Genomic DNA, 14,902 nt, shown 5'->3' with positions numbered 1-14,902 from the left:
CCCCCACAAGGTCCCCCTGAAAACCTCCCGATCCCAAATCACTTCCCTGGACTCCCGCAACATCCAATAAAATCATTGATTCCAAACCCTGACCTGGAATGGACTCACCGCAAACCACATCAGCTCCGCCAGCAACTATGGAAGCTGTGATGGGAACCACAGTAACATCCAACCGTGACTCCTCCGGACCCCTGACTTCAACCGGAGGGACAACATTTGATAACCCCGTAACAGCAACAGGAGCAGTGACCATACCACCGGACCCCGACAACACACCTTCACCCCCAACCAACTCAGTCGAAACTTCCATAATTTGGCCCTCCTCAACGACCTCCCCCTCCACTGCAGGAGAGACCAATGAACCCCCAACAACACTCTCATCCTGAAACAAAGACTTCCTGACAACCCTCTGCGGTTGAGTAGGCACCCGCTGCGACTCTATCTCCATAATGACCGGCTCTCAGACCCTCTCATCACGATGACGTCCCTGTCCCCTTGCCATCCCTTGATGGCCATGGGAGTCCTGCGAAGTTCCCAATGTGAAGACCTCTTGGCACGATAGGAGGGACCAGCCACCTGATCCACTCTAGGTTTAGAAGAGCCGTGAGTGGTATTCTGATGGCGCCCTTTATTGGAACCAGTTCCACCTCTAGCGTCTGCCTAAACCACCCCTTTGTAACTCAACATTTAGCCCTGGTCGCTACTCACCTCAGACTCAACCCGACCCCCTCCTGAAGATGAAAGTCCTAATCTTGGACAAATGGTTTCATCATGGCATAAACTGAAGCAAGACTTACACCAACCGTACATACGCTCATAATGAAGTTTGACGATCGTCACCTCTCCATTAAAAAACTCGATATCCATCTCAAAACAGAGAGGCTTAAGACCATCAATCGTAACATGAACCATCCCTCTGTCAATATCCACATCTTCCACAACCCCCAAAGCCGAACCAATATCTCTGAAAGTGGGTTCCACCCATAACTGAATTGGCACATCGGAGACACGAATCCAGAACTTTAAAGACGATGGATAAGCCGGATCCACCACTGGAGTCCAGCGAACCAGAGAAACCATCTAGGAATCAAAATGAAAAGGCTCCTTCTTCATTACCTCCACAATGTCAGCTTCCTCATCAAAATCAAACTAGAACTTCCCCGAACCCAACTCAGCACCCGAAACTCTGCCCTCCACCTGCCAAATCCACGACATCATGATCAGCAAGGACTTCATGTCTTGGACTTGAGGGTTAAAGCACCGCCCAATGACCGTATTAGAATAACCCGCAATGCGAGCAGAATTATCAAAAACGAAACCTTGATCTTCCGTCGTGGTCGTGAGACATCCTCCGACAAACCAGCCAAACCCTTCCCCATAAGACCACTTTGAGCCATGACAAGACGAATCAAACGCAAACAAAGAAACACAAAAGGAACTTCCCGCAAAGAACAACGAAAAGGATGGAACAACGAAAAGGATGAAGTCGAGACCAGAGAGGAAATCGAAATAGGAAAGCGAGATCGATTAGAGATGATCCGATTCTAACCAAAGACAAATCCCTGGCAGTAATCTCCCAATCCTGACGACAGATCCTCAGCAAATCCTGCTCGATATCGCCCAATAAATCCAAAGCCAAATGATAAATAAATCGAGACCAGAGAGGAAATCGAAAAAGGAAGGCGAGATCAATTAGAGATGATCTGATTCCAACCAGATACAAATCCCTGACAGACATCCCCCAATCCCGAAGGCCGATCCTCAGCAAATCTTGCACGATGTCTCCCAATAAAGCATTTGATTCCTTTAGAACCCCAAAAACCATATCCCACCCATTAAGATTCATAAATCTCTCCCATTCTGAAGAGAACCAAATTATAGAAACCCATATACACTAAATATCCCCAAATCCGACTTCCAAATCAGGTATCCGCTTCATCAATGTCCCGAAATTTTTGCTTGCCCAAAAATCCCCAATATCCCGAAACTCGATCCCTAAGAATCCACCAAAGGAAAAAACTCCGAAAGCAACCCAACCAATCTCCAACAGATCCGTTGATGGAAACCAATGGAAATCCACATCCTTCGACCAAACAAACCACCCGGATCATCAGATAATCAAAACCCTAGAATCGCCCTTGCCATCGCCGCTCTCTCAGTTTTAATATGAATTTATAAAAATATTATGCATATGTTGGACTATTTCGTTGATGTAATCATTTTCTGATAATTTTGTGTTTCCACGAATAAAAAAGCCATTTTCAAGGTTTTAAGTTGCAAATTTGTCATTTTAGTGGTTTATTATAGGAGTTTTAAATTTTGAAGGTTAAAAGAAGAAGTAGTTGCTACAATTAGAAGGTTTTTTAAATAAAATTTTCTTTAAAAAAGTGGATAAAAAAATTTAGGATTCAAAAATACTTTCTCTTCTTACTTATTTGAGGGCTAACGTTGTGAAACAAATATATTTTTGTCCAAATAATCAGTATTGGATGATTAATGTATGTTATATGATTAGATTATATACTAAATCCTCTTGTTTTTTTTAATAGGAAGCATGTATAATATCGTCTTTATTTTGTCAAAACAAAAACAAATAAAGATTTTGAACTACAAGATTAAGTGACATCCTGTCGTCAATATCATCTTTATTTTGTCAAAACAAAAAAAACAAAAAAAACTCTAAACTGTTATTTTAAAAAGAGAAATATGCTAAACTAGCACTATTCTAGGTTTTTCTTTCAAAGTTAGCACACGCTCAAGTTTTCCAAAACTAACATTTTTTCTAAAATTAATTATTATATTAAATAATGACAAAAAGAGAAAAAAATAATAATAATCAGTCTTACAAGAAGCTTAGGGTCGTACTAAATCGGCAAAATCTCCGACGAATTCACAAACTCTGTTTTTGAGGAAAGAGCATGTGTTTGGAGCTTGGGTTTTCACAACGAAAACTAGATTTGGAGGGAAGAACCGATAGATTTCGATTTGATTGTGGTGTTGATGAAGACGATGAGCTTGATTTTTGGCATACAACAAATCCACCGCCACCGTTGTTTAAGTCCCGCGAATTCCCACGGCCACGAAAACGGACTCAGCGACGGTGAGCTTCAGTGAGAGAATCTTGTTTGCTGTTCACGTTGATGATGAAGATGGGAAAATGTGCACTTGAATGGAAGTTTCAGTTCGTCATTATGGAAGGTCTTCCTAAAATTCAAGAACACCTTCCTAAAAGCTACGGAATCCTTCCTAAATTTTTTAAAAATGTGTTTTTAAATCTTTTTCTATGTCTTTTGCTTTATTGTATCACATATTACTTCATTAGTGAGGTATAATGATTTGACTATGTGCACATATTGGTGTTTTACAATAAAGGTAGCAAATAGAAATATCCAACATGATGTTTTAGGAAAATCTTCTTAAATGTCAATGACTTCTTCCTAAATTTCAAGGAGTTCTTCCTAAACGTCAATGACTCCTTCCTAATGCTCTTTTTTTCTTTTCATGACGGTCTTCCTGAAATTCAAGAAATCATTCATAAATATATGATAATCCTTCTTGAATGTGTACATTCAAATCCTTCTTATATGTTTACCGATGAAAACATAGCTATCTACCAAAATATCGAGATAATTAATACAAAACCTTCCTGAATATGTTTTAAAACAAGTCTTGTGATGGAAACCATCCAAACTATCTTTCATAACCAAAATCCTAATGCTAAAACAAAAACCATGTGAATACAAAGAATCAAACTGTAAATACTTCAATCTCATATGGCAACTGAAGCCTTCAATCTTGTATGAGCACCGTTCATCTTTGATTATGAGTGTTATTGCAGCTCCAATTCTCCCTAAACTTTTTATGAAGGTCATCCTGAAGTTCAAGGAAACTTTCTTGAATTTCGTTCAATCCTTCCTGAATTTTCATAAGATGGAAGTAATAACCTATATATCTTAGAGCATACGTGAAAACTAAAAAAGAGCAGAACATATTAACAAACAACAATATGTGTAAGACCATCCCAGAAAAAAGTATAATATAATAACAAAGAGATCATGAATCTAAGAAAACATAAGATTAGGGTACAAAAATAAAGAGACAATATAATAAGAAAGGATGGAATTTTCCAGTACCAAGTAAGCATCAAAGCACAAGGAGCAACACAAGTCCTCAAGTAAGCAATTGTAGCCTCATGTGTTCCTTTTCTCTCGGTAATTCAATAAATTTCTTCACAAGAAAAAACAAAATAGAACAAGAGTTACATGGTTTAAAATAGATCCTAGACATTTAGCTATGACCAAACATATAAAAAAAATGATAACTTTTAAGTCATTTCATATATTTTGCTAGTAACGTTTTACAAACTGTGGCTTAAACATTTCACAAAATTGTATCTAAAGACAATAGACCTTACGTACCCATCTCTTCAAGAACCAAACCCCTCAAACTGTCTAGTCTTTGCTACCATACTCATCATGGAATTTCTATGCAGCCCAACAGATAATACAACATAAAAGTTGCAGGTTCTTGAATCATGAGCTAACCCTGGTTTCTTTGCAGCCCAACAAAAGAACATAATTACAGGTTTCCGAGTATGTTGAAACTGTTCTAAAACCACTTTGATCAGATCGTTATCTACTTCCTCGGGATTAGTACTCAATTCAACACCAGTGACTCCAATTTCATCAATAACATCATTATAATCTTCAGATTCAATTTCACCATCACTAACATCAGAACTACCACTAGAGAAAGCTCTAAAACCAAGGCTCACATCAAACAAAAGTGTAGAGAATAGAAAGGAAAAGACCTAGCACCGAAAAACCAAACTTCCTCTTCTCCTCTCCCATCGATTATGCAACTTTTACAGGAATTAAATCCATCCAAATTGAACATTATCGATGCTTGGGCTCCTCTGCTATGTGTCAATCATTGACTTCAACTTCATCATCAGTTAGATTTGGAATCGGAGAGAAGGAAGAGTGAGAGAGAACAGATGGTGGTTGCAATGTCACGATCATGACTTCGACACTGTTTTAGTTTTATTAATATTTTTTAATAAAATATAATTTTGTGCTAGTTTTGGAACATTTCAAAACATCTACTAATCGTGGAAGAAAAACTTAAAATAGTGCTGTTTTTGTCAATTGCCGTTTAAAAAGTGGGTTTAGCGTTTGGGAGAGTGTTTTACTTTTAGTTTAGCATAGTTAGAAAAAGTGCACATTGTTTGAAGAAGATTGAACATAATACCAAAATAATGATTTCATCCGGCATAAATTATAGTAACCAAAATAACCGTTTACCAAAGCAAATCAAACCGACTAATATGGGTCAGAGTATTCAATATCCATTACAATATTTAGTACTACAAGAAATGGAATTGGCAATGATTCTTTCTTTTTACTTATGATTTTGAAAAAAATTTGGAACCATGTTTGAGCACTTTCCAACACAATCCTTATTAGTTATTACTCTTTCCCCAACACTAAATTTTAAGGTTTTAACTAAGACCATTATAAAAGCCCATTTAGGAACAAAGAAAACAAAAGTTGACAGTAATAATAATAGAGCGTCAAAGCGACAAAACATAGTTGGAGAAGCTCTTAGATTCAATGATATCCGATAGGAGCTGGAGCTTCTTTCAGCTCACGACCTTGGTAGTGAATATCCTGCATTTTATTATACAACCCATTAAAACAATTTACGATCTTCCAAATATATATACATGACACACACACACACAACTTACGGATGCATAGTGGTTAACGTCACGGTGATGGGCCTCATCAGCACGGACCACCATTACAACATCACGGAGCGTCGCGTCCGCTTCAAGCCTCCAGTAATCAATTGCAATAGCCGGTGCAGGGACGTTTTCAATGTTACCATTATCAAGTTCCTTGAGAAATTCAGTGTAAGAGTGGATTGCTTCTTCCTCAAGGTATCCAACCATACGATGAGCAAACTTGGGAGAGATTAGGTATCCAAGGAAATAAGCGTTGAAGAAAACGCCTTGAACGGTGATCACAAGAGCTCGTTCGTACCAATTTGGTTTCGCAACTTCCATGAATGTCATTAAGTGCATCCTCTCGTTCTCTGCTTCTTCGAGTAGGGCTTTGATCCAACCACCACTTTGTTCAAACCGCCTAAGCGATTTGCAGTGGACTAGCATCCCTCCAACCATCCCTGGAACCGCTGCTACCGTTTCTAGCATCATCGCTCGGCATCCGTACCGCCTCTGCCATTAAAATTAGTCCAAAACATACAAAGCTTTTGAAACGATGTATAAAAATCATACAAGTCGTATGACTCTATACCTGGAAGAAGAGATCAGTAGGCCATCGAAGAGATTTAACAGTCCAATAAGCTAATTTGTCTAGTAACGTCGATGGAACATGATGCTTCTTCAAATCTATCGTAAGATCTGATTTATAAGTGTCCCATGGCTACCATTATTCCAAGACAACAACAAAATTCAAACCATAAACACAAATGCACATATTAATCGAACAAGCGAGTAACAACAAGAAACATAATATAGTAATATCATATTACTAATATGTAACGTACGTACCCGGAAGCAACTCCATTTCCATTCAGTTCCATCTTCTTTGGTGATCTTCATCGGCTTCACGCCCCAATAACTAACGATTAATTGCTCCCCTTTGTTACCTTGATCATCCTTGCCACCGCTAGATCCTTTCTCCTCCGTCGTTTTCTTCTTCTCAAATGTCATCTTGCTGAGATCTCTCACGCCACCCATCGCCGCCAGAGCAACTCTAGGCTTCAAAAGATGGGTGTGAGTCACAGCATTTGCCTTTACCTTGGCTCCATAGCGACTCATCATCATTTGTGCAGATGGAAGATGAAAGTGTTTTTTCTTATCTTTTTAATTTTTTTTTTTTTTGCATTTTGTAACTCCTCAACGGCTATCTATTTATAGCAATTACGGAACTCTAGCATCATTGTATACAAAACGAAAAAATCGTCTACGATTTGACTAAAAGACTTGTAGCACACGAAACGAAGACAAAGGCCAGTCCGCAACCAACGTTATTGTGCAAAACAAAAATGAAACACGAAAAATTATAACTTGTAGTAATATTCTTGTGAAATTAGATTATAAAAATAAATAAAAAAAAGTTGAAAAAATCCTCTGTTCCAAAACAGAGACATGTTATGTTTGTGTAGTAGGGTCTGCACGTGTTTCAAACACTAGTGTTTTCGTTTTTATCAAAACCATCCCAGTAAGTGTTATCCTTCAAAGACACGCCATTTGCTGTTGGGAAGCGGTCATGAGCGACGTCATCAAGAACCTTCCATGAATCGGAGCTAAAGTCATAGATTTCAAACCCTAAAGGTCGGTAATTTAGTTTGTAATCGTAACTATGAAAATTATTTCTTGTGTAAAGGGTCCAAAAAAATTCAGTTCATCTAGGGTCTAACATTTATTTGAGACGGGACTGCCAACACCTCAAGATTTTGTAGCTACGACGACGACAAGATTTTTTGTTTTCGTATCCTAGAGCAAAGCTAGAGTATTTCTGGTTACCAGTTTTGCGTTGCATCCATCTGGTTTCCCCTAAGCACGGATTCCAAACCATGAAATCTATTGTAAACATAGGTGGTGCATAACAACAAACCATCACAGTGAAAAACTTCGGATATCTTGACCAGTCCAATATTAGGTTCAGAATCTTTTAGGCCAAGTAGTTCTGCACCTTGAAACTCTATAAACGGAGGAGCAACATTGACGTTGAGATTGACGCTCACTGGACAACCCTTTGCTCCTTCAACATGAGAACCATAGACTCCTTTGGATCTTTTCGAAAGTGGCTCTGGGTGAATCTTGGTTTTTCTGAATAAAGTGTTCCATCGTTTGCATGTAGATCGTAATCGTTTCAGAGATGTGGCCGGAACCCTAGAGAGTATTTCTTCTACCAAATTCCGGGGAAGGTAAGACCTCACCATATATATGATCGAAACGAAGAAAATTAGGGCTTTATTTTGTTTTCTACTCTTTGTTTAATAACCAATCTTATCTTATATAACAAAACATGATTTACAAATTTTACTTAATTTTCTTCAAAATGTAAAAAGGCAAAGAAGGAATAGTTTTTCTTGATCGAGAGAATTGAATATAACTAGGTTAATTACGGAATTTACAAAATAAAACACCCTTAACTACCATATTAAATTATGTAAATTAACAAAAATACCATAATATAATTCAAGTTTTTTATCTACCAAATTCAATCATTCGTTTCTTTTAACTTGTTTTTTTTTTAACACCAATTTAAGAGTAAAGATTTTAGTTTCGAATCATCTAAAGGGATATACAAATAGTATTTGTAATCAATCTAACGATCTAGAATAGTAATCAATCTCAAATAGTGTTTGTAATCAATCTAACGATCTAGAATAGTAATCAATCTCAAATAGTGTTTGTAATCAATCTAACGATCTAGAATAGTAATCAATCTCAAATAGTGTTTGTAATCAATCTAACGATCTAGAATAGTAATCAATCTCAAATAGTGTTTCTACCTTTTGATCGAATCGACCTATGCAAAAACGTTTTGATTGATTAGACTAAAAACATTTTGTCCAAAAAACTTCTCCTGTTCCAAAACAGAGTCGTGTTTTAAAATATGTATGTGGTCGTTATAGTTTCTTTGATGTGTATCTAATGAGAGACCGTGTCATACCCCAAGTATCCGTGTACAACAAGATCTGTAACTAAACCTAAGACAAACACTAAATTGTTCGTATCATTCAACATCTATCAGACTCTAAATATATATTTTTAACCCCAAAAAGTAATCTGATGAAAATTCCCAGAGATTAATTTCAAACACTAAAATATATATTAAAAAAACTGTCTAAATGTAAGAGAGAGAAAAAAAACCAATAGCAAAACACAAAACTTGAAAGCTTTTAACGCAAAAATTTGCCACCAAAAGTTGGGAAAAACCAACGAGCATCCTTGAAAGGTATTAGCGATATATCTGCAAAATGCTGAAACGATTGGACAACACTCTCGACTTCAATATCGTAGACGCAGTTATTAGTTCCATAGCATAGACCAATCTCATTGTATCTATGAAGCTGATCATTACTAAAATATACGCAATTTGTTTTCACTCCATCTTTAGCTTCAACGGTTGTTCCTTGATCCAAAAACAACGCTTCATTCCCAATAGAATCTATTTTAATCCACTTTAACGAATTTGGATCCATCTTGTGGATATCGAATTTGCATATCTTCCTCGCGACCATCAAAACCTCTCCCGACATAGTCACAACAAGACTATAGTCATGATCTTTCTGAAAATCCGGAGAACTAAAACTTGCACATTCATTTGGAGAAGCACCACCACGAAACTCATAAACAGTGATTGCTCGACTTAGACAAAGAACGTAAAGCTTGCTTTCTTTGAACACCATATCGACGCAACCTTGCATGTCTAAAGGTTGTAGCACTTTCCAACTATTGTTACGATAACTTTTCTTGTGATATGCTATAAAGCATTCGAGATTCCACACAACTAAGTAATCTTTGCTCACTTCATCTACCCACAAAACTGCATTCTTTATGCTAACTTTTCTGATTTGACCCGAAGAAAAATGTCCGTACTTAGTTTTATAATCTAAGGTGACCATGAAGTCATACTCACCGGTCCTCTCAAACCTCATCAGCGATCCATCCATAGCTTCCAGACTCGGAAGACGAATCCTCTCTCGAGTAAACAGATTGAAAATATAAAAATCAGTTTTATGGTCTAACATCAAGAACCAGCTACCACAATTAGCCAAACAACGACTCCTATAGAAATCAAACCCTAGATCTTTTACCTCGTATGTCTTGTACTGAAGAGGATCAATCAACTTACATGAAATATGGCTGTAGTTTGAAAAGAGGATGATCCATGGAGTTGGGTGTTCTCTGTAGCACAATTCACCAGTGGAGTACCAATCTAAAGAAATGGACCTGGCTCGATGGAACTCAACAAAGTTCAAGCGTTTGAAGATCGATCGAATCAAGTCCGGGACAAGCGTCTGCCACTGATCTGATTGTTGTTCACATTTTCTCACTATTGCCCTAACTTTGATCTCTTTGGCTGTGATGACCTCGTTGGTCTGTGAAACATCAACGGTGGCTTCAAACGACACACATGCCGAGTTGTTGTTACCCTTTTTTGGGGTTTTAGAAGCTTCCACGCAAGAGTTCCATTGGTCCAGAGATATTTCTAGTCTCTCTATGGAAAGTCCAACCCCTGAAACTGCATAACCTTTGATGATTCTCTTACCAGGCTTCACTATTTGTACGTCTTCGAGAGAGTATATTGTACTCAGATCAGGTACAAGCCTCGACCACTTTGTATCGCCGTCGGAACCGATCATCTCCTTCTTCTCTGGCGGCATTTTTAGGGTTTATATGTAGGAAAATAGTTAATGATATAAATTAAAATACAAAGGCCCTCCTAAACCAGAGTTATTAACTAAATTAACTATATATGAAAAACTAAACCAAACTAAATCAGAGTTAATTCTTTCTTTTTTTTTTTTTTAATTACATTTCAGATTCTCTGTTCCAAAACAGAGACTTGTTTGTCTAAGGTCTTTGGTCAATTTGTTTATTGTTGAATTTTGTCGAATTAAAAGTCTAAACCCTATATGATCTCTATTGATAGACTGATCCATGTCTAATATGCAACACAATTCTGGAACCATATATCAAAGGACATGAAATTAACCTTAGACAAAACACTAACTGTTTGGATCATTCAAGATCTATAAAATTCACAAACGCAAGTGTCAGTTAGACAGTTACTACTTATCTTGCTTTTGGTACCATTTCATGCTTTGAATTTGAAATCCAGAATCAGAAAGAAACACAAGTTGGAGAAATAATCTGATATGTTATAAACCACTTAAGGATGGACTCCATAACCAAGCCCATTGACGATCACGGCCCATGAAGTACATCGGCTAGAAGCAAAGGCCCATCGGCCATGAGCATAGACTAGGTCGGTTTAGCATTATGTATTTCCTATTCTGTTTTGGACTAAGTTCTACACTATATATATGTAATCTCAAGTCATTCATTAATAATAAGAAGAAGAGATTCTACACTTTGAATCAACTTGTTTTACAACACGTTATCAGCACGATTGTTCTAAAGATCCAGCTGAGTCAAAACCCTAAAACCCTAACCGCCGCCGTTCACCTTTCTTCTTCCATCAAAACCCTTAACCGCCGTCGTTCCTCCCCTTTGTTCGAAACCAGTTCCTGTTTCGAAGATCTATTAGTGTTCACAAGCAAACATGTGCTTGTGTTCAAGTTCCATTCGAAACCAGTTTGAGGTTCGTGATCCGGTACGTGTGTGGTTCGCAGTTCTGGGACGTGAGCGGTACAAGGAGCGGTCCGAGATTTGTTCATGGGAAAGCAGCTTGCAGTTCTGTTCGAGGTTCGTGGTTCGTGATCAAGGAATATCTGAGGTCTTTAGCTCCCAGATCAAAACCGGTCAGACCCTTTGGAGTTAAGGTAAAATCAAAACTTATGGGACCATATAATCGAACTTGAATCTAAAAACTTTTGATCACTAAAAACCTGCAACTGCACAAACTAATAAAAGGTTAAGACCTATAATTCCTATGACCCTAAAAATCGGATTTTCTTGTCATGGATTGTTTGTTTATTGTTACTATTGCTTGATTGTTTGTTGCATGCATCATAAGTATGAAAATCGGATCATGTATAGGGTATTATAGAATCGTTTATTGCATAAACTGTTTCTGCATATAATCAAAATGCATGAACCCTAAAATCGAATTGGATAGACTTATTTTAGGGTTGTTAGAATCAAACCTTACATAGAAATAACATTGAATCGATTGTAGCATAAATTATCTATGTAAATTTTCGGATGCATGAACTATAAAACTTGAACACATAGATTTGTTCTAGGATGAATCCGATTGTCCTTCAAATTTATTGTTAAATTCCTAAAACTAAAACTTGAAAATCGGAATTGTTTTAAGATTAAATCATAGATTAGGATAACTTCAAATTTATTCAAGTAATTATCTAAACGCCTAGAACAATATTGGAAAAAGGAAAACTTAAGAAAAGGAAATTCTATCTGGTAAAAAGGAAATTGTTGCATGCTAGTTTTCTATCTAGGTTTGTTTGTTTTCCATGCATACAAAAACCGAAAATAATGAGTAAAGGGCAAGACATGTTTCGGTCTCAAATACCGCATGGCTTAAGACATGTTTCGGTCTCAAATACCGCATGACCTAAAGTTTAATATTTATTGCATGGATCGGTCTCTTATTACCGCATGCTAATGATCAGTTGTCTATTTATGTGTTATGCAGATGGCAAGGCTAAACAACTTAGACTATGCTGCCTTGAATGCTTTTGGAGACAATTATCTGCAATGGGCATTGGACACTAAAATCATGCTGAAGTCAAAGGACTTATTTGAGTGCATTGAGGAAGGTTATGAACCATGTGATAAGCAGAATTACAAGGCCATTATGCATATGCGCCATCACCTTGCTGAGAGTCTCAAGAATCAGTACCTCACCATAGAGAATCCTCTTGACCTTTGGACAGAGCATAAACGCAGATACGGACACCAACAAACGGTGCTCCTACCAAAGGCTCAATTTGATTGGAAAAACCTAAGGATCCAGGACTACAAATCCGTGGATGAGTATAACTCAGAGCTTTTTAGGATTGTCTCACTCCTTAGGTTGTGTGGTACTGAGGTGACCGAGAAAGAGCTGCTAGAGAAGACATTGTCTACTTTCAGCACTAACAACATAGCTTCAGCAACAGTATCGTGAAAAGGGTTTTAAAACCTATGGGGACCTAATCTCGTGTTTGCTACTAGCTGAGCAGAACAATGAGCTGTTGTTAATGAATAGTGCTATGAGACCTCCTGGTACAGCCCCATTACCAGAAGCACACAAGGTAGATATGGCAAAGCAAAATCCTAAAGAGCCTAAGGAGCCTAAAGAGCCCAAGGAGACCAACTATGTCCACAGAGAAAGACACTATGGTCATGGCCGTGGTGGCAGAGGACGTGGTGGTCGTGGACAGTACCAAGCTAGCCGTTTTGATGGTTATGGCCGTGGGGGCCGTGGCCGTGGTGGTAGGGGCCGTGGGTCCTTTAAAACACAATCTAAGGCTAAATCGGTTTGTCACCGATGTGGTATGTCTAACCATTGGGCCAAGAATTGCAGAACACCTAAGCACCTTATTGATGCATATCAAGAGATTTTGAAGAAGAATCCAGAAGCTAACTATGTGCATCTCGATGGTGAAGATGACTTCGACCATGAGAATGATGATTCACTAGCCTATGAGACTTCCGATTGTTTTAAAGAAGATAACTAGTTTTATCTTATGCCTTTGGTTTAATTTCTATGCTTTTATGCTTTAATTTCGGATTATGTATTGGATAATTATCTTGGTTTAAATTCAATGATTTTATTTCAATATATATTTGCTTGTTTTATTAAAGTTTAAAACAAAATTATTGTCATTATATAAATGGCCGAGGATATGAGTGTACTAGTGGTGGACAATGGATCCAACCACACAATATTGAAGGACAAAAGATATTTCATAAACCTCATAATGAAAAGTGCCAATGTTAGTACAATTGCGGGTATAGCAAGCTTAATAGAAGGCTACGGCCAAGCTCACATATTATTACCTAATGGCACACATATTGAACTAACTCACCCAGCTCTAAGAGAAGTTTATTGAGCTTTAAAGACATTCGATTGAATGGTTATCATGTTGAAACAAAGGGTGAAGGAAGCAAAGAATTTCTATACATTACTGAAATTGTGAATGGACATAAGAAGGTCCTAGAGACTATACCTGCACTAGCCACTGGTTTATACCATGCTAAGATTAACATGATAGAAGCTAACTTGGCAAAGAATAAAATGTTCAATGAATAGTTCACTCTATGGCATGACCGGCTTGGCCATCCGGGTTCGAACATGATGCGTAAATTGATTAAGAGTTCGAATGGGCACACTCTTAAAAACAGAAAAGTTATCCCTAAAAATCTCACATGTGTAGCATGTGCACAAGGGAAACTTATCATACGACCATCACCAGTAAAAGTCAATAAAGAGACTTTAAATTTTCTGGAAAGGATACAAAGTGATATATGTGGACCAATACACCCACCTTGTGGGACGTTTAGATATTTTATGGTTATGATCGATGCATCAACTAGATGGTCACACGTTTGCTTGTTATCCACAAGGAACCTAGCATTTGCTAGGCTGTTGGCTCAGATTATAAGACTAAGGGCACACTTTCCAGATTTTCCACTTAAGACTATACGTCTAGACAATGCTGGTGAATTTACATCGCAAGCGTTTAATGATTATTGTATGTCCATGGGGGTGAGTGTGGAACATCCTGTGGCACATGTCCATACACAAAACGGATTAGCTGAATCCTTCATTAAACGAATACAACCAACTGCTCGACCATTGCTAATGAGGTTGAAGCTTCCTGTGTCGGCTTGGGGACACGCAGTCTTACATGCAACAGAACTTATACGCATCAGGCCATCTAGTGAACATAAGTATTCACCATCCCAACTATTAACGGGTCATGAGCCAGACATATCCCATCTCAAAACATTCGGGTGTGCCGTTTATGTACCAATTGCTCCACCACAGAGAACTAAGATGGGACCTCAAAGGAGGATGGGAATATATGTTGGATATGAGTCTCCCACAATTATTAAGTATCTTGAGCCAACTACAGGAGATTTATTTAAGGCCAGATACGCGGACTGTCAATTTACAAAATCCGAATTTCCTATGTTGGGTGGAGAGACAAGCAAGCTGGTTAAAGA

The 14,902-nt window shown here is 37.8% G+C and overlaps 2 protein-coding genes and 1 pseudogene across 2 annotated transcripts; all 3 read right to left on the bottom strand.

Annotated features, from left to right (window-relative positions):
• Positions 5,485-6,876, bottom strand: LOC104766131 (ubiquinol oxidase 1b, mitochondrial). The gene is made up of 4 exons (XM_010489957.1): positions 6,575-6,876; positions 6,318-6,446; positions 5,750-6,238; positions 5,485-5,669 (listed from the first exon to the last, which is right to left on the bottom strand). The coding sequence occupies exons 1-4, from the start codon at positions 6,848-6,850 to the stop codon at positions 5,610-5,612; spliced, it is 954 nt and encodes a 317-aa protein (XP_010488259.1). The 5' UTR covers positions 6,851-6,876; the 3' UTR covers positions 5,485-5,609.
• On the bottom strand, positions 7,209-7,971 carry LOC104767746 (annotated as a pseudogene).
• On the bottom strand, positions 8,938-10,425 carry LOC104767745 (putative F-box protein At3g03730). The gene is made up of 2 exons (XM_019240886.1): positions 10,366-10,425; positions 8,938-10,059 (listed from the first exon to the last, which is right to left on the bottom strand). Exons 1-2 carry the CDS (start codon positions 10,423-10,425, stop codon positions 8,938-8,940), a joined length of 1,182 nt encoding a protein of 393 aa, XP_019096431.1.

Source organism: Camelina sativa, chromosome 19, assembly GCF_000633955.1.
Source record: "Camelina sativa cultivar DH55 chromosome 19, Cs, whole genome shotgun sequence".
Taxonomy (NCBI): domain Eukaryota; kingdom Viridiplantae; phylum Streptophyta; class Magnoliopsida; order Brassicales; family Brassicaceae; genus Camelina; species Camelina sativa.
This window is presented reverse-complemented; position numbering and strand designations above follow the sequence as displayed.

Excerpts from the sequence above, each read along its gene's own strand:
- LOC104766131 (XM_010489957.1), bottom strand. The coding sequence starts at position 6,850 with ATGATGATGAGTCGCTATGGAGCCAAGGTAAAGGCAAATGCTGTGACT. Across the intron at positions 6,447-6,574 it reads GGAAATGGAGTTGCTTCCGG|CCATGGGACACTTATAAATC; the intron begins GTACGTACGTTA and ends GAATAATGGTAG. Across the intron at positions 5,670-5,749 it reads ACGTTAACCACTATGCATCC|GATATTCACTACCAAGGTCG; the intron begins GTAAGTTGTGTG and ends AATAAAATGCAG.
- LOC104767745 (XM_019240886.1), bottom strand. The coding sequence starts at position 10,425 with ATGCCGCCAGAGAAGAAGGAGATGATCGGTTCCGACGGCGATACAAAG. Across the intron at positions 10,060-10,365 it reads ATACAAAGTGGTCGAGGCTT|ACGCTTGTCCCGGACTTGAT; the intron begins GTACCTGATCTG and ends GATCAGTGGCAG.